Source organism: Corylus avellana, chromosome 11, assembly GCF_965113065.1.
Source record: "Corylus avellana chromosome 11, dhCorAvel1.hap1.2, whole genome shotgun sequence".
In the NCBI taxonomy this organism is placed as follows: Eukaryota; Viridiplantae; Streptophyta; class Magnoliopsida; order Fagales; family Betulaceae; genus Corylus; species Corylus avellana.
Window position 1 is genome coordinate 1,650,786 of NC_142500.1, and position 18,906 is coordinate 1,669,691.

The 18,906-nt window shown below is 34.5% G+C and overlaps 3 protein-coding genes across 3 annotated transcripts; 2 read left to right on the forward strand and 1 right to left on the reverse strand.

Moving 5' to 3' along the window:
- Positions 1 to 1,013: 1,013 nt before the first annotated feature.
- On the forward strand, positions 1,014 to 5,272 carry LOC132166200 (histone acetyltransferase type B catalytic subunit). Its single transcript, XM_059576980.2, has 10 exons — positions 1,014 to 1,133; positions 1,286 to 1,327; positions 2,374 to 2,483; positions 2,634 to 2,702; positions 2,921 to 2,959; positions 3,042 to 3,118; positions 3,228 to 3,327; positions 3,661 to 3,739; positions 3,848 to 4,008; positions 4,393 to 5,272. The coding sequence occupies exons 1-10, from the start codon at positions 1,070 to 1,072 to the stop codon at positions 5,008 to 5,010; spliced, it is 1,359 nt and encodes a 452-aa protein (XP_059432963.2). The 5' UTR covers positions 1,014 to 1,069; the 3' UTR covers positions 5,011 to 5,272.
- Positions 5,273 to 7,829: 2,557 nt separating this feature from the next.
- On the forward strand, positions 7,830 to 12,045 carry HAG2 (histone acetyltransferase of the GNAT family 2). The gene is made up of 10 exons (XM_059577268.2): positions 7,830 to 7,976; positions 8,125 to 8,166; positions 9,284 to 9,393; positions 9,527 to 9,595; positions 9,820 to 9,858; positions 9,941 to 10,017; positions 10,125 to 10,224; positions 10,556 to 10,637; positions 10,748 to 10,908; positions 11,051 to 12,045. Exons 1-10 carry the CDS (start codon positions 7,898 to 7,900, stop codon positions 11,684 to 11,686), a joined length of 1,395 nt encoding a protein of 464 aa, XP_059433251.2. The 5' UTR covers positions 7,830 to 7,897; the 3' UTR covers positions 11,687 to 12,045.
- Positions 12,046 to 12,385: 340 nt separating this feature from the next.
- LOC132166063 (oxidoreductase/transition metal ion-binding protein (DUF3531)) lies at positions 12,386 to 16,156 on the reverse strand. Its single transcript, XM_059576816.2, has 7 exons — positions 15,628 to 16,156; positions 15,285 to 15,370; positions 13,883 to 13,961; positions 13,717 to 13,776; positions 13,451 to 13,572; positions 13,229 to 13,300; positions 12,386 to 12,865 (listed from the first exon to the last, which is right to left on the reverse strand). The coding sequence occupies exons 1-7, from the start codon at positions 16,036 to 16,038 to the stop codon at positions 12,763 to 12,765; spliced, it is 933 nt and encodes a 310-aa protein (XP_059432799.2). The 5' UTR covers positions 16,039 to 16,156; the 3' UTR covers positions 12,386 to 12,762.
- Positions 16,157 to 18,906: the final 2,750 nt, after the last annotated feature.

Sequence of the window (18,906 nt, forward strand, 5' to 3'; positions counted from 1 at the left end):
AACACCTCAATTTTTCCTATAGCTTTGTGGAGTCAATTCAGACTATATGTGGATTTTGAGTTGATCTGTATGGTAGTTGAATTGCTCCAACGGTTTTATACTGGGAGTTTAAGTTTAAGGTTCTAATTTATTTAATTAAATGAGTTGAGTTAAGATTGATCTATATAGTTTTATATTTATGTTTCATGTGATTCGTGGTAATTTCTTACATGATTTGCAAATATCGGTCGAACACAACATAAAATTAGCGAGTTGAGTGATTTGATCGTGTATGTAAATGAGTCAGTTTATATAGTCTTATACTCAATTTTTTTAACACAACTAAAACTTAACACGTGAACAAGAATCACCTCCCCTAGTGTGGGAGATCGTGACGGAGAACTGAAAGACGTAGAGAGATCAACGATTCTTTTGAACGGGAGGATTTTGTTAATAAGTTGAAGAGAATAGTATAACATCAGTATTTCTGTCTTAATCACTTATGGTATTCTACGCTTTTGGCGTCTATATTCTACTAGGGCACGAAAGACCTGATTCATGTCAGGTCCCAATAGAAACTATTCTCAAACATAAAACATGCTTAAAGAGAATTAAAACACAGAACTAAAATTATTTGGGCCATTTCGATTAATCGAAACGCACTAAGCCATGCTCGTTGAAACAATACAAAACCCCTAATTGGGCTGGGCCTGGGCCTTTATTTGCAAACCCAAGAAAATGTTGGTATCACGTGCAATGCACGCGGGATAAGTCTCCACCTGCCTCTAGAGGCTAGAGGAAGACTATATAATGGCCTAAATTCTTAATTCCCCAATTGTTCGTACGGTAGAATTTCCCGCCTCTCTCTCCCTCACAATTTCCCGCTCTGGGCCTGGGCCTTTATTTGCAAACCCAAGAAAATGTTGGTATCACGTGCAATGCACGCGGGATAAGTCTCCACCTGCCTCTAGAGGCTAGAGGAAGACTATATAATGGCCTAAATTCTTAATTCCCCAATTGTTCGTACGGTAGAATTTCCCGCCTCTCTCTCCCTCACAATTTCCCGCTCTGAAAGATCCTAACCCCAAAAATGGGGAAGAAGCAACCATCCACCGCCAAGTTGAAGAAAGTAAGGCGCGGCTTCTCCAAGATCGGTGAGTCAACTTTGCTCCGATTCTCTGATTCCCGTTCTTCCAAAACTTCTTCACTGACCTTTCATTTCCGTGATTTTGTTCTTGTTTTGTGTGTTTTCTGGAAGCACTTTCATTGTTTAATTCACTGATACTTGTTTGCTTTGTGTTTGCAGATGCTGGAGTTAAGGCCAAGGAGTGCATTAAGATTTCCCTAGGTATGATTTCAGATCTCTTTCACTCACTCACGCATGCTGTCCATTCCTTTTGGTCCACGTCCTTCTTTGGTGTATTTCTTTTATTTTTGCCCACGCGTCTTTCTTTCTTTTTGCTTCTCTTGGTTTCCATGTTTTTCTTTCAAGCTGATGCTGGTCGTCCTTTCTTTCTTTGTTTTGCTTTCTCTCACTTTTCTTTTAGTTGTTGGCTCACTTATGAAATTGTTTTGTGGGGGCAATTCTTCTTTTCTTGTTTTTATCCTTTTGATATGGCTCATATGGTCCCTCTTTTTGGGTTGGTTCCACGCATGATACGGGCAAATATGAGAAATCCAACTCCTTTGCCTTTTAGTTTCATTCTTTTATTTTATTTTTCGTTCTAATTCTTTCAATTCCTACAAAAACATAATTCCTTGCATTGATACTTTGTTTAAGCTCAAGTTTTTACTGATTGAACAACATTTTACAATTAACTATAAAATGCAAGAGTGGGTGTAAAACAGTTTTGATAGTGCTTAATTTAATCAAAAGGAATTGTGCACATTTAAGCTATTAACATAAGGAGTTGAATTATGCAATGTTTGTAGGGTAATAAATGTAGTATCGTTATTATGGTAATAAATTGTCATCTAATGAAATTTTGTATGAGTTGGCTGCTCAGTCTAAAAGAATGGGCCATCTGTGAAGGTACATGGGTTAATTTGCAATTGGGTAATGCTCGTGCACGCAAGCATGCATATGTGTATGTATGTTTAATAATCTTACTAGAAGACTGATTGTTTGGCTTACTGCATAGGATGCAGAGCAGAACCTGAATACCCTGGCATGCTTATATGATAGCAGTTTTGATTTTGGCCTCACTCTTGATTCTTAATGACTCAAGCTTCCACTCTGTCCTCGTAAACTTATTAGATAAGCAAGCTCAAGATCTGATGTTTTCTCTAATTCTTTTTAATTGATTCTCTTCTTCATTACATACGTGTTATTTTCTTTGTATTGTGTTTAGCTTTATGTCAGCTTGCACATGTACTTGATTGTTTGTGTCTTAGTTTCTAGCAAAGAGGAAGTGGGTTATGCAGACAGTTTACGTGTCAACCCTGTTGACTTGTATAGCTTTTTTGATGGAGATGGAAAGATATATGGTTACCAAGGATTGCAGGTGATTTAACATTGCTGTGAATTGAAGTTTACTTGCTGTTGAAGTTTAATAATGTTGAAACAATGTTTCCTTTTTGACGATATAAACAGAATGATTAATTATCTTCAAAGGCCTTTTCCTTAATGCATCTTGTTTAATAATTTTATGCAGATTACCATCTGGGTTAGCAGCATATCATTTCATGCATATGCTGATATTACGTTTGAGAGCAAATCTGATGTAAGTACTGGAATTCATCCATGGTCTGCTAGAAGCTTTTCTTTTTTATTTTTTAAGCAAGAAATATTTTATTAGAATAGAAGCCATGGTCTACTAGAAAGTCAAGATTGTTATATACTACTGCTATCTTTTATATTGAGTCCTGACCATTTCCTTAGAGAATCAAATTTGGTTTTGTCCTTTGAACATGTTTACTAATTACTTTTATTTGTTTTCAGCGAGGAAAAGGTATCACAGATCTGAAAGCTGCTCTTCAGGTATACATTAATCGCCCATCTTAAACCATACTTTTAGTTATTATTCCTATAGATCTGCTGATTAATTAGTCATGTTCTACAGAGAATTTTCGCTGAGACTCTTGTTGAGAATAAACATGAGTTTCTTCAGACTTTTTCCACAGAGAGCAATCTTATTAGGTACCGTGTACTTTTTTCTCGACATTAAATAATCAAGCTTATTTTTCTCCTTGCAGTGTTGGGTTTTTGGTTTATTGTGCTTTGATGTCCACGTTTTAACTCTTGGCAGATCCATTATCTCAAGCGGGGAGATATTGAACTACAAAACCTCAAATGGAAACATCGCCGATAGTAATAGCCATTTGAAAGCAGCTAATTCTGATGTTGAGGTGCTTTTTGCATATTACGCCTTCTGATTTAGTATCATGTAAAAATGATAGTTGCTTGTTTAGGTGTCTGTAATTATGACCTCGATACTATGTATATTTTATAGAATGCTTGTTAGGTTTCATGGTCCCTCTATATTGTTATCGTACAGGCTTGCCTAGCTTAGTGCACATATAAAAATGATTGTCTTATCTTTTGGATCCCTCATTAGCAGTATTTTTACATGGGTCAAAGAAGAATCTGGAATGACAAATTCCTTTCATGTTCCTTTTCCTTCTATTTGCAATCATGCCTGTTAAACTGAGTACCATGGTTGATTTGTTCTACTGGGTCAGGTTGTTCGCATGGTGGTGGGCACTACGGCTGGGCACCTCTACAGTCGCTTGATACCTCTTGTTCTTCTTCTTGTTGATGGTAATGCTCTTGTTTGTCTTGGCTGTTGCAATCTCTAATGTTTTTCTTCCTTTGGTTGGATTTTGAAAGTATAGCTCCCGTATTTAAAAGTGCTATTTTCTGAATTAGGTAGGATCCCTATTGATGTTATTGATCCAAGATGGGAGTTGTATGTTTTGATTCAGAAGAAAACTGATCGGCAGGACAAGATTCAATGCAGATTGCTTGGTTTTACAGCCATTTATCGTTTTTACCATTATCCAGACAGTTCTCGATTGCAACTCAGTCAGGTATACTCCTTTATTGTTACCGAGCAGTTGCTTGCATGACAAACATCAAACTCTTTATACCTTTCTCTACTTTAGTTAAATATTATTATTTTATTAGTTTTAAACCAATCAAGCGAGAGGAGGGTAAAAAATAAGATTAAAAAGTTATATAACTTTATCTTTTTGGCTCTTGGAATGTAGGGAGCATTTATGACAAGTTAAATATAAAGCAAATGAAGGAGTTAAAAATAGGTCTTTTCATGAGTTTTGTTAGAATTTTAGAGCAAAGCTAAATATAAAGAGCCCATTGTGAATGCTCATGCATATGTTTTAACAACTCTGATTCTATTTTCATATGGTTATTGGATTTTTTTCAGCGTTTTCATGAGATGTTGCTTTTTGCAGATGCTGGTATTGCCTCCTTACCAACACCAAGGTTATGGGGGTTACCTTCTGGAGGTGATTAATGATGTTGCAGTGGCTGAAGATGTTTATGACTTGACAGTTGAAAGGCCCTTGGATTACTTCCAACATGTGCGCTCCTGCGTTGACGTATCACGCTTGTTTGATTTTGATCCAATCGAGGGTGCTTTTATTCAAGCTGTTTCACGCCTTAAGCGAGATATACTGTCGAAGAAAATCCACATCCCTCGGCTCATGCCCCCTTCAAGTCTCATTGATGATGTCAGGAGAAGTTTGAAAATTACCAAAAAGCAGTTTATCAAGTGTTGGGAGGTTTTAATCTATCTTGGTCTTGATCCTATTGACGAGTACATAGAGGATTTTGTGAGCGTCATTTCAAATCGTGTGGAGAATCACCATATCTTGAAGCGAGTAATTGAAGTTCCAAGTGATTATGATCAGGAGATGTCGTTTGTCACGCATAGGTCTCCGGCTGGTGAGGGTGGTATTGTTCAGATGGGTTTAAATCAAACAAATCTTGAAGAGCAGCTCCGGCAGCGGCAGTTAGTCGACAAGAGGGTGGAAGGAATCAAGTTAATTGAACTTGCTGTATTTGGGTGAAGCAAAAACTACGCCAGTGTAAATTTTTTTTTTTATAATTAAAAATAAAAAATAAAAAAATTTTATACGGGCATGCCACGCACGCCGCGTGCTGTGTATCACAGTCTGCTGTATTTTAATAGAGAGGAAAATAGCTAAACCAAATTACACGTCAATGAAGTGGACTGTGCAGTTTGCACGGATTTTGAAGTTTGTTCCTTAGGATAGGTACACAAAGCGGCCTGCCTTTTTTCGTAAAAAAAAATTACATGTCAATGACTCAAATCTTTAGTAGAGGTATATATATATATATATATATATATATATATAGAAAAATCAAATGGAAAGTGAATGAATAGTGAAATTAGAAAATTAGTGTTAAGTGGTTTGACTTGTATAATTAAATAAATTGAATTATAATTGATCTATATAATCTTATACTCATTTTAATACAATTCAAACTCGACATGCCAAAGACGAATTATCACTCCTATTTTTATTGGTACAAATTGTTTTATATTATGATGATATATTGAGGCTAGGTCAAAAGCAACATAAAACGTTTTTATACCATATTTATTGCAAAAGTATAAGGGGCTGAAGGACAGGCTTCTGCCTTTTAGTTCATGACAAATAAAAACAAATAAAACAAACAGAGTTGATGGTTCAAAGGTGATATATATATATATATATATATATATCACCTTTGAACCATCAACTCTGTTTGTTTTATATATAGGTTTCAATGCCGACGGTATCTAACCGCCTACTAACTGTTATAATCGCTTAACCGCTTAATCATATTAATTACTAACCGCCTAATCGCTATAACCGCCTAGCGGTTAGAGGTTATTAGGTTTACTAACCGTAATTGCTAATCGCATTTTTATATAATATATTTTTATAATTATAATTATAATAATATTTATACATATAACATAATCACTTGATCATTAAATCACAATTTTTTTATATATATAATTAAATCACAATTTAAGTATTAATATATTCTCACTATAATTTATATGATTATATTACATAATCAATTGATCATTAAATCATTTGATTATATAATAACAAATTATACATATATAATATGACATAACTCATAAGTATACCAATTCATACAAATACAACAATAAAGTATCTAGAGACTTAGTTCCAATGTATGTTATAAACTTATAAGTCTATATATGTTATAAATTATAATTATACATATATGCATATGAATAATATAAATGTATAAGATCAATACTTAATCATATGATTCAATGACAATTCAAATACTTTATTCAAGTTAATCATATTATTAATGTACAATGATAATGTGATTCGTATAATATCAAATTAAGTAATTGGCATTAGATTCAATAATGTGTTATTTATAACCACATTTGAAGTATCAATATATTATATTCTAATTTATATGATTATGTGTATATGCTTGTGCCTTAATATTATTATGTTTAAATTTATAACTTTTCTTATTTTTATGTCCACAGGATTTACTAGATGACCAAATGAGAGAATTGATGAAGTTTTAATGTTTTATTTGAACTTCTTTTATATGTTGTGTTGAACTTTTTTTATATGTTGTGACAGTTGTGTTGATTTTTTTTTTTTTTTTATTATTATTATTATTATATATATATATATATATATATATATATATATATATATATGTTGTTGTGTGTGTGTGTGTGTGTGTTTTTTTTTTTTTTGTTTTAAAGTTAACCGATTATGATTTAATATTTAAGGAATTTTTTTTAAAGTACAAGTAAATGTAAATTTGGGGTCAAATATTTTTGATTTTTCAATATGGGCTCTTTTTATAGCAATTGGGCCAAAGAAGACACTAAAAAATAATAATAATAATAATAATAATGACGGAAAAAAATGCTACAATTATAATAATAATAAAAAAGCCCAAAAAGGCAAAAAAAAAGCCCAATTTTTTAAAAGCGGTTAGCGAGTAGTTTCCTATTTCACTAATCGCTAACTGGCGGCTAGTAGTTAACCGCTAACCGTTAGGCGGTTAGTAGTTACGATTAGTGAAATATACTAACTGCTAAGGCGGTTACCGTTAGCGGTTATTGCTAATAACCACTAATCATAACTGTATTGACACCCCTACATTAAAATTTTAAATAATGTAATATATTGTTTAAATGACCATGTACACATTAGATATAACAAAACAAAATCTTTACTGAAAAATAGATTCTTTCTATTTTACTTAAAATTGATTGGTTCCTATTCCAGCTAGATTACCCTGGTTTTTTTTTTTTTTTTTTTTTTTTTTTTTTTTTTTTTAAAAAAAACCCTATAAATCCTATATTTGTCGTATGAAACTACCTAGGATTATCATGACCTCTAAATCCTAAATAGTACTAGCATGAAAACATTATTCAAGAGAATTTAAAGACAAAACTAAAATTATTTGCACCGTTAGGAAAATTAATAGAAGTGCAAATTTTTATGCTCACTTTATGGAACGTTGAGCCTTAGCTAGATATTATTCTAGCATCATTCCCTTTCCCATTATTAATGGGAAAGACCCCCATCTTCTATTTGTTTCTTGTAATTTTTCTTTTTTCCTTTCTTTCAATGTAATTATAAAAAAAAATAAAAAATAAAAGAATAAAAAAATATTTGGGCCATCTTAAATTCTTCGATTGCTCCATAAGCCATGTTCGTTGAAACGAACACAAACCCCTAATTGGTCTGAGCCTGGGCCTTAATATGCAACCGAAGACAAATGTTGGTGTCACGTGCAACGCACGCGGGATAAGTCTCCACCTGCCGGAGGACTATATAATGGCTTAAATTCCCCCAAGTGTTCGTACGGTAGAATTTCCCGCCTCTCTCCCGCACAATTTCCCGCTCTGAAAAACCCTAACCCGCAAAAATGGGGCAGAAGCAGCAATCCACCGCTGATCCCACCGCCGAGCCCAAGAAACGAAGGCGCGTCGGTTTCTCCAACATCGGTGAGTCAACTTAGCTCGGATTCTCCGATTCGCCTTCTTCCAAAACTTCTTCACTGACCTTTCATTTCTGTGATTTTGTTGTTTTTGTGTGCTTTCTGGTAGCACTTTCATTGTTTTAGCTCACTGATACTTGTTTGTTTTCGTGCAGATGCTGGAGTTGAGGCCAAAGAGTGCATCAAGATTTACCTGGGTATGATTAGATTATGGGTATTTATTAAGATAATTAGATTGAGTATGATTTAATTATATTGATGTTAAATTGTGGTTGGTTTATTTATTGTTGACTATTATATTCTGCTTGCACTCTTGCAAAGAATTAAAAAAAGAAATGTTTGGTGCCTGCTGTGGTTTCTTGAGGTTGTATAATACTTATGGGGCTTATTTTTCTATTTCCCTGTTTGGTTAGTGATAAAATACAGGAAAAGTAAAATGCTAATGATTTTTCTTATTATTATTATTTTTACTTATTTTGGATTTGAGATTACTGTAGTCAACAATGAAATGGCGGTAAATAACTAGAAAGGTAAAATACAGGAAAAGTAAAATGCTAATGATTTTTCTTATTATTATTATTATTATTTTTAATTATTTTGGATTTGAGATTACTGTAGTCAACAATGAAATGGCGGTAAATAACTAGAACTTGATTCAAGTTGTATTTTGTTAAATTGTTAAATTGGTGTTTACTAAGGTTGATTACTACAATTGCATGACCTGAGGTTCTTTGGAAATCGGCTCAGTTTCTTGAGAACCTGGAATCTAAGCTCGTTGAGCTCATTGCCTAAGTGAGATGTAAGGAGTTGATGAATGCAATGTTGTCTGGTAATACATGTAGTATCATTATTATGTGCAATAAGCTATATTGTCATCTAATGAAATTTTCTGTGAGTTTGTTGCTCAGTCTAAAAGAATGGGCCATCTGAGAAGGTAAATGCTTGTGTGCATGTGTCAATTTGCAATTGGGTAATGCTTGTGCACACAAGCATGCATATGTGTGTGTATGTTCAATAATCTTACTACAAAACTGATTGTTTGACTTACTGCAAAGGATGCAAAGCAGAACCTGAATACCCTGGCATGGTTCATGCTTATATGATAGCAATTTTGATTTTGGCCTCACTCTTGATTCCTAATGACTTAAGCTTCCACTCTTTCCTTGTAAACTTATTAGATAAGCAGCTCAAGATCTGATGTTTTGTCTATTTCTTTTTAATTTATTCTCTTCTTCATTACATACATGTTATTTTCTTTGTATTGTGTTGAGCTTTATGTCAGCTTGCATTTGTACTTGATTGCTTGTGTCATAGTTTCTAGCAAAGAGGAAGTGGGTTCTGCAGACAGTTTATGTATCAACCCTGTTGACTTGAATAGCTTTTTTGATGAAGATGGAAAGATATATGGTTACCAAGGATTGCAGGTGATTTAACATTGTTGCAAATTGAAGTTTAATAATGTTGAAACAATGTTTCAATTTTGGTGATGTAAACAGAATGATTAGTTCTCTACAAAGGCCTTTTCCATAATGCATCATGTTTAATAATTTTATGCAGATTACCATCTGGGTTAGCAGCATATCATTTCAAGCATATGCTGATATTACTTTTCAGAGTGAGTCTGATGTAAGTACTGATATTAATCCATCGCCTGCAAGAACTGTTAATTTTTTTTATTTATTTTCTAAGCAAGAAATGTTTTATTAGAATAGAAGCCATGGTCTACTAGAAAGTCAAGATTGTTATATACTTCTGCTATCTTTTATATTGAGTCGTGACCTTTTCCTTAAAGAATCAAATTTGGTTTTGCCCTTTGAACATGTTTACTAATTACTTTTATTTGTTTTCAGGGAGGAAAAGGTATCACAGATCTGAAAGCTGCTCTCCAGGTGTACATTAATCGCCCATCTTAAACCGTCCTTTTAGTTATTATTCCTATAGATCTGCTGATTAATTAGTCATGTTCTACAGAGAATTTTCGCTGAGACTCTTGTTGATAATAAACATGAGTTTCTTCAGACTTTTTCCACTGAGAGCAGTCTTATTAGGTACCTTGTACTTTTTTGTTGACATCTAATAGTCAAGCTTATTTTTCTCCATGCAGTTGGGTTTTTGGTTTATTGTGCTCTAATGTCCACGTTTTAACTCTTTGCAGATCCATTATCTCAAGCGGGGAGATATTGAACTACAAAACCTCAAATGGAAACACCGTTGATAGTAATATCCATTTGGAAGCAGCTAATTCTGATGTTGAGGTGCTTTTTGCATATTATGCTTTCTGATTTAGTATCATGTAAAAATGATAGTTGCTTGTCTAGATGTCTGTAATTATGACCTCCATACTATGTATATTTTATAGAATGCTTGTCAAGTTTCATGGTCCCTCTATATTGTTATCGTACCGGCTTGCCTAGCTAGTGCACATATAAAATGATTGTCTTATCTCTTGGATCCCTCATTAGCAGTATTTTTACATAGGTCAAAGAAGAATCTGGAATGACCAATTCCTTTCATGTTCCTTTTCCTTCTATTTGCAATCATGCATGTTAAACTGAGTACCATGGTTGATTTGCTCTACTGGGTCAGGTTGTTCGCATGGTGGTGGGCACTACGGCTGCTGGGCACCTCTACAGTCGCCTGATACCTCTTGTTCTTCTTCTTGTTGATGGTAATGCTCTTGTTTGTCTTGGCTGTTGCAATCTCTAATTTTTTTCTTGCTTTGGTTAGATTTTGAAAAAGTATAGCTCCCGTATTTAACAGTACTATTTTCTGAATCAGGTAGCAGCCCTATTGATGTTATTGATCCAAGATGGGAGTTGTATGTTTTGATTCAGAAGAAAACTGATCAGCAGGGCGAGGTTCAATGCAAATTGCTTGGTTTTACAGCCATTTATCGTTTTTACCATTATCCAGACAGTTCTCGATTGCGACTCAGTCAGGTATACTCCTTCACTGTTGACTAAGCGGTTGCTTGCTTGACACATGGTGCCCTTACATAAGCATGTTTGAACAGCTCTGATGTTATATTCATTTAGTTATTCGAATTTTTTCTGTGTTTTCATGTGATGTTGCTTTTTGCAGATACTGGTATTGCCTCCTTACCAACACAAAGGTTATGGGCGTTACCTTCTGGAGGTGCTTAATAATGTTGCAGTGTCTGAAGATGTTTATGACTTGACAGTTGAAGAGCCCTTGGATTACTTCCAACATGTGCGCACCTGCGTTGACATACCACGCTTGCTTGTTTTTGATCCAATCCAGGATGCTGTTAGTTCAGCTGTTTCACGCCTTAAGCGAGGAAAACTGTCAAAGAAAATCCACATCCCTCGGTTCACGCCCCCTTCAAGTGTCATTGATGATGTCAGGAAAAGTTTGAAAATTAACAAAAAGCAGTTTCTCAAGTGTTGGGAGGTTTTAATCTATCTTGGTCTTGATCCTGTTGACAAGTACATGGAGGATTTTGTGAGTGTCATTTCAAATCGTGTGAAGGATGACATTATCGGGAAAGATTCTGGGACTGCCGGAAAGCGAGTAATTGAAGTTCCAAGTGATTATGATCAGGAGATGTCGTTTGTCATGCATAGGTCTCGGACTGGTGAAGATGATAGTGTTCAGATGGATGAAAATCAAACAAATCAAGAAGAGCAGCTCCGGCAGTTAGTAGACGAGAGGGTGAAAGAAATTAAGTTAATTGCACAGAAGGTATCTGTGCATTAGTGGACTCTGGTCTGCATGAAGCTACTGCATATTCCTAAATGATGCAATCATGAGGTCTAGGCGATGCTGTAGTTTTGGAAGAATAGAAGCTTGTCTGTAAAAGACCGAGCTGTACTTGGAACTTTTAACTAATGTTAGAAAATTTACAGTAGTCTTCCCGGGTTTTTTCAAATTAACTATTGTACTTGGAACCTTTTTTTTTTTTTTAATGACTTTTAACGCAAAATAGGTCACATGTGGTGCAATTGAGCCCCCTACCCCTTTTTTGTTTTTGTTTTTGTTTTTAATTTTTTGTCTATTTTGATGACAAATACTAACAGTGGTAGTAAAGGACAGAGTATAGCTTTGTCACATTCATAGTCTAAAGTGCTAAAATGTATTTTCTTCTTAATTTAGATTTCTACTTTTTACGCATGAGTAATGTTACATATTATACTTTTATTTTATTGGGCTAATGTAATAGTGCTCATCAGCTCTTGGGTCAATTTTTATTAAAAAAAATAATATAAGAGTTAATTGATATTGTAATATTAACCTAGTGAAATAGGAGGATAAGAGTGTAGTTTACAACATTACTCTTTAATGTCTAAGAGTGCTAAAGATCCTCTCCATTCAAATAAAAATTTTAGTATTCATTTAATATTAAAATTTAATAAAGTTAGAACATCTAATGGTATATGTAATGTTAATATTGACATATCTTCTAAAAAAATTTAAATAATGTATATGAATTTTAAATTTCGACCATGAAATAGTTATCATTCATTTCAAATACCGAAGGTGGGGAGGGGGGCGGTTTCGCTCGCCTAATCCACCTTCAATACCAATACACGCTGCTTCCTAGCAGGAAAAGAAAAAAGAAAATTTTCATCAATCGATTTAAGACTGCAACCCATTTAAAAGCCTTCTCCTCAGTATCTCCTCTGGAATTAGTGGGCCTGAAGCACCATTTCAATGCTCAGAACATAGGTTTACGTGCCTAGAACCGGCATTTGTCTAAAGGCTATAATATCTGGCATTCATGATAGGCCGTCCTTCAGGAGTGGCAAAGAAAGTAAGCAAGTGAAGAACGTAGGCTAAATCTTGTGGAAGCTGCAACCTGCATCCTCTGATGTCAAGTTTTCTTTCCAGTTCTCAAATTCAGATCCACCAAACATTAATTGCTTGATGCCAATTATGCTGTTAAAAGAAAAGGCAAAGGGGTGAGAGCATATACCAAACATGAGGAGCTTTAAGTCCACAAAAAAGGGGCCAAAACACCAACAAGCAAACATCCCAAACCAAAAAGTATCCTAGAAAACCCAATCCTAGCTATCGCCATATGCATATGTGTATATCCAACTTCATATCCTATGTTAAAAAAACACAATAAATATGCAGAGACAAGTTGCTGGAAATCTGCAACTATCGTTCTCTGGAAATTTCTATTGCATTTAAACTATGACTGTGCAGGAAAATATATATTTCCAGTCCAAACTCTAATTGGTGACTCACTACAAGTAAGAAAATGTTTGAAAAGAAATAGAGATATGTGGAGCTTACTCGGTGCTTATCTGTGTCAATGCATTTATCAAAACATCCAGAAGCAATGGTTCCCTGGTCCCAATATCCAACCTGTTAAAATTGTTATCAAATATATGACGAAGAAACATAAATACCTCTCTCTCTCTCTCTTCTCTCTTCTCTCTCTCATCATCAGGAAACAGATTTTAAACTAAAAAACCTCACATCCATTATCTAGGATTTCAAAATAGTCCCCCATACCAGATTCGTGCCAAGTTGTCTTGAATCTCAAGATCCCCAATATTGTAAAATGTGGTTGGTGTCACATTTGCTCCCTGAGTAGCATCATAACTTGGTCTTTTATCCAAAGGAGATTGTGACAGCTGCAGGAATTACATTGCGCATTGTGTAATTAACAAAGAACCTATATAGCTAAAAAAAAGTCTCCAAGTTTCCAAGCAATAAACTTGCCATCCATATGGCATGAAAAATATCTGTATCAAAATTTTATGAAGATCAAACCTTACTTGCATATTCATGGAATTGCATCCACCTAGACGTCCAATAATGTGCCATGAACGAATGGCCTGAAAACAAACCAAATCAACTAAGTCACTAAACTACAAGAAAAAGAAGGAAATTACACTTCATTTTGTGGAGAGGTTATCATTAAGTAAATGAACAGTCGCTTACATCACAAATTAAGGTAATATCTTTCTCCAACGGAATGTTGTAGAATTCAAACCATATGTATGAGTTTGAGAAGTCAAATCTGGAAATGCCAATCGTCAAGGAGTGAGTTTACAAAAGAGGAGTACTGATGAATTGCATCTATATGGTAACTTTCAAATGAAAAAGACCAAGTATAATACAAGAAGCAGCAGTTGTATCACATTCATGATTAGAAGCTGATGGAAGATATCAACTCTAGAAACTAGAAAAAAGGTAGTTCAATAATTTTGGCCCTTGAGGAAAATTTAGACTCATCTGACAAACATGGTGGACTCCAAGAAAACACATGCCATAAGAAAAAATGTTTATGCGATCAATTTATCAGCTCAACTTCAATAAATGCAAGCCTACCTGTTATCTATTAACAAGGACCGAATAAGCCCAGTGTTAAAATGGCTTATTTGGAGAAAGCATGTTTTGCCGGAATATCTATAAGCTTACATGCGTTGTTGACCAATCACAATAATTCAATTTCACTAATCGTTAATAATTTCAAGCATTTTCATGGGTAGCTTCACTATATGATGCCAAATTTCTGGCACCCGGTGCCCATAAAATAACTTGTAGGATGAGCAAATCAATTCCCTCTATGCCTTCTTCCAAAGCATCCATGATTAAAAGTTTTTTCTTTTGATGAGTGAAGCTTCACTATATGATGCCAAATTTCTGGCACCCGGTGCCCATAAAATAACTTGTAGGATGAGCAAATCAATTCCCTCTATGCCTTCTTCCAAAGCATCCATGATTAAAAGTTTTTTCTTTTGATGAGTGAACATTGCAATGAGATCCATGAAACTCAAGTATCAATAAAGCTCAGTTAGAACATGGGGCTTTTGCTGACCCAACAAAAAAAAAAAACAAGGATTTTAGAGCACCTGTAATGTTCAAAAATGTATGTGACTACCAAAATTTTCAAACGTCATCCTTTGCCTTGCTGAAACAAAAGATCAGTGTGACCAACATGCTTTCAGAGCTTGTGCTCCTAGTAAACTCTCCTCAGTTTGGTTTGATTGGTACCCAAAATGTGGTATTTTTCAAACAACTGCAATCAGCGCTAAGCTACTTACAGAGACTGAAAAATTACAAATCTTAACAACCATTTTACCATCTTAATAATGTTCAATGCTCCAAATCTTTTCAAAAGTTAGAATTAAGTAAATGGTTCCTATGAGAGAGTGATATTTAATGTAGGTTCAGGTTCACTAAAATTGAAGAACAAATTAAAACTCGCGAGCTCTTGAAAAGAAATCATGCGGGCATAAATTAGTATAAAATCACCATGTACATATCAGCATTACCGCATATAATACCACTTAGATGCAGTTTAGTCTAGCCAATTAATGGCCTATGTATTCAAACTTACTTATTGAATGTCACCGTCATTGGTATCGCTGAACCGGTCTTCGACTGCAAAATTTTGTTCCTTTTCCTCCTCAACCTCTCCTCCATCTGCAATTCAACACACCACATTTCAACTCAGACAACGAAATTCCCCAAAATCTACTAGTAATTGCTCTTAACCACACCCGTTATCCATTAAAACAATCCCTCAAACATTTCCAACAACACAAAGACCGCAACTTCAAAACATCCATGTATTAATCCTCCCATAAAACATGAAACTAGAACTAAAAACTAAAACTTGGCAGTGAAAACAACAACCCAGCAAAAAAAATGGTAAGAAATTCCAACAATGCAGTGCTTACTTTGGACCGCGCCTTTTGCGGGTCATCCAGACAACTACCGAGGATTTCAGCGAACTCGGGGTCTCGGTCATAATCTTTCTCTTCTTCTCTCCCTCTATATCCACCCCGACCTGAAAACCCATCTTCAAATTCCTCCTCGTCTTCATCCTCCTCCTCGTACTCTTGTTTTTCTTCTTCAAGCTCTCTTTCCAGGTTCTGGGTATTCAATTTCTGGCTTCGACTCGCTTTAGCTCTACACAGCAACGTTCTGGTCCGAGCATAGCTCGGATTACAAAGATTAACGGTCAAGAACGGCGGTAAGTGGTTAGTGTGGAGGGAAAAGCTGGGGTACGAAGTGGTTGGCGGTTGAGAAAACGCTGCGCAGGGGCGTTGCATAAGCGCCCCAGCGCATGCTAGCAACACATGAGTCATTGCGCTGAGGAGGCCCAGTGTTATCTATCTCCTGCTTTCCTTAACTTGCGCCTGTTCGGTCATCCTCTTCCAGTCTTCCTCTTTCACAGTTGCTTTAGTGTGAATCTGCGATGGCTCATCCTTGTTGGGCTCGTTTGATAATGTTATTTGGGTTTGCTGGAAAAAATAATAAAATTAATTAACAAAATATTAAAATAAAACACTTAAAACTATTTTCAATTAAAAAAATAAAAAAAATACCAACCTAAGAGCTTTATCAAACTAGCCCTGACGAGGCATAGGAGATGAAGGGAAAATAATTTAAATATTCTTGCTGTGTTTGGAATTGGAACTAATTATTATTTACTAATTAAAAATAAGCGAGTTAAATTATTAATTATATAATTAAATTCATTATTATTTTGAGCCTTCAGTTTATTTTCATTTTCAATTAACATATTTTCTATTAGTTTAAACTTTTTAAGATAAATAGTAATTTATATATATATAAATAAAACTTTAGGTTAACCGAACTCCATTCCAATGGCATACGATGATACGAACTTGAAGGGCCTAGATACCAACGGGCCCTGAAAAATGCTATGATTAAGCCTAAAGTATTTATTTCAAATTCTCTTTAATTGATTGTCAGGGCGCACATCAATCATCTAAGAGAATTGGTACCTACTATAGGGTTTAGACATAGATGGGTCCCATGAAGGCCCGACTATCGAAAGCCCGACTGACCCCATAAGTAGGATGGATCTCAAGTCATTAAGGGTTTGACCACCTATAACTCAGTTAACTACTGTGATCCGAATGCACATTCACCAAAATGATATCACCAAGCAAACAATTAACCTTCAACTTGTACAACTAACAGTTATTCCCATGCCATGTTGCCTCTCCTAATTGACCAAAGAAGGGAATCTAAACAACAAGTGACAATCTCTTGGCGATAGTCTCTCAAACCTTTAGTAAGAAGTCGGCCTATATATATAGAGGTCAAGTGAATCTCACGAGTATGTAATATAATCCTTAGTAAAACTATGCCAAAATATTCTTTTACCATACCTTGGCTAACTTGAATGTCGGAGAATACCACTGGTAAATACTTCTAACTATTTTCCTTTCTTGTAGAGCTCGTCCATAAAAGGTGATCTCATGATAAGTTTTATCTATCGGATTCTGAAGGATCGTAGGATCTTGTATAATTAATCTCAGAAAGAATTTCTTCTGTTATGGTGGAAATCCTGTGGAGATCAAGAGAACTTGAAGAACACTCAATTTTACATACGTAAAACTAACTTACGTATATTGAAATTGTAGGAATAATGTTTGTGTTATCATGTGACTCTATTTATAGAGTTCCAACTCAACTCTTTACCAAGAGTTGTATCTCTTGACCGATTACCTTCATGAAAAGTCATATTACCTTCATGTATATTTATATAGTCTGGTGTAGGGATGACCACACTTATAATAGTGTGATCACCTTATACACCTTCATTATCACTTATCTCACTTTTTATTGTTAGTGAAATCCAACTTTTTTGTATATTTAACCAAAAAAAAAAAATTGTTCTTAAAGAAATATTCCAATTTTTAAATAAATAACATGCAAATACTCATTTCGCGCTTTTATTTCACATGACAAGGTTTAAAAGGTACTAGAATTTTTTTTTTTTTTTTTGGAAACAAGAACTACCACTTCACCACATGAGATAACAGTATAATAAAGGTGTGGTGAATAGTATTTCTCCTAAAAATATAAAAAAAGTTAAAGTTAATGAAACCCCTTTCAACGAGTGCAGATTTATATTCTTTTGATTTAAGAATAAGAATATATGTTTGTCATGCCGTTCATTAAAAGGGGAAACGTAGAGGGACCAACAGAACACAACAAGAGTAGACTTAAATGTCAACTCTAAAGCCTTTATTAGCTCCACAATGCCAATGGCATTTGCACCCATGACTTTCAATATACCAAACCATCGATCCGGATTAATTGCAATTCATTAATTAAATGTAACTTATTCGAGCATCAAATTCATTAATTAAAATGTAACTTATTCGAGCATCAAATGAGATAACTTAACGAAGCTTACTTGTTCAGATAGACAGATCTTATTAGGGCTTCTCTCAATTGACTGTTTAGCCGCAATTCAAACACCCAATTACAATGAATATGATGTAGGATGCTCACCTCACATTTGGTATAAATATAGCTGAAAAGTTAATATTCTTTTTTTTGAGAATAAGAATACATGTTTGTCTAAATTGGGAGGGGAAGGGGACCAACAGAACACAATTAAGAGTTGACTAAATTTCAACCCTAAAAGATGATACCAAGCATAAAGCATCACAACATAAATAAAATTTTTTAAAAAATGGAGGGGGGGGGGGGGGGGGGGGGGGGGAAGTATAGGGTAAAGTATATATTTTGAAGAGAGTTTAAAGCTTACACTTATAAGTGTTATCAATTCATTCTCTTAATTACTTTAACCGAAAAGAAAAAAAAGATAGACAACAAGAATTTTTAATAATAATTTATTATTTGTATCAAATTATGGGTTATTTTATGCTTGAGCTATAGGCTTATAGCAATTTAAAGGGAAATAAAATCTCCCCAAAAGGCTTTAAAATATCTACAATTTTCTAAAAAAATTTGTAATTATCAATGTTTTAAGTTTTCAAAGGCGAGAGAGTCGCCATAAGAAAAAACGAAGCATTTAGAGCACGTCATGATTTAAGACCACACTCAAGTTGTAACAACGACAAGGTATCGAAATGATAATAATGGTTGTGAAAATATTTGTTCTCAAATATTTTGAGTATACTTTTCAAATGCATATTCTACGTGGAGGAATACTAAGGTTCGTTTAGGTA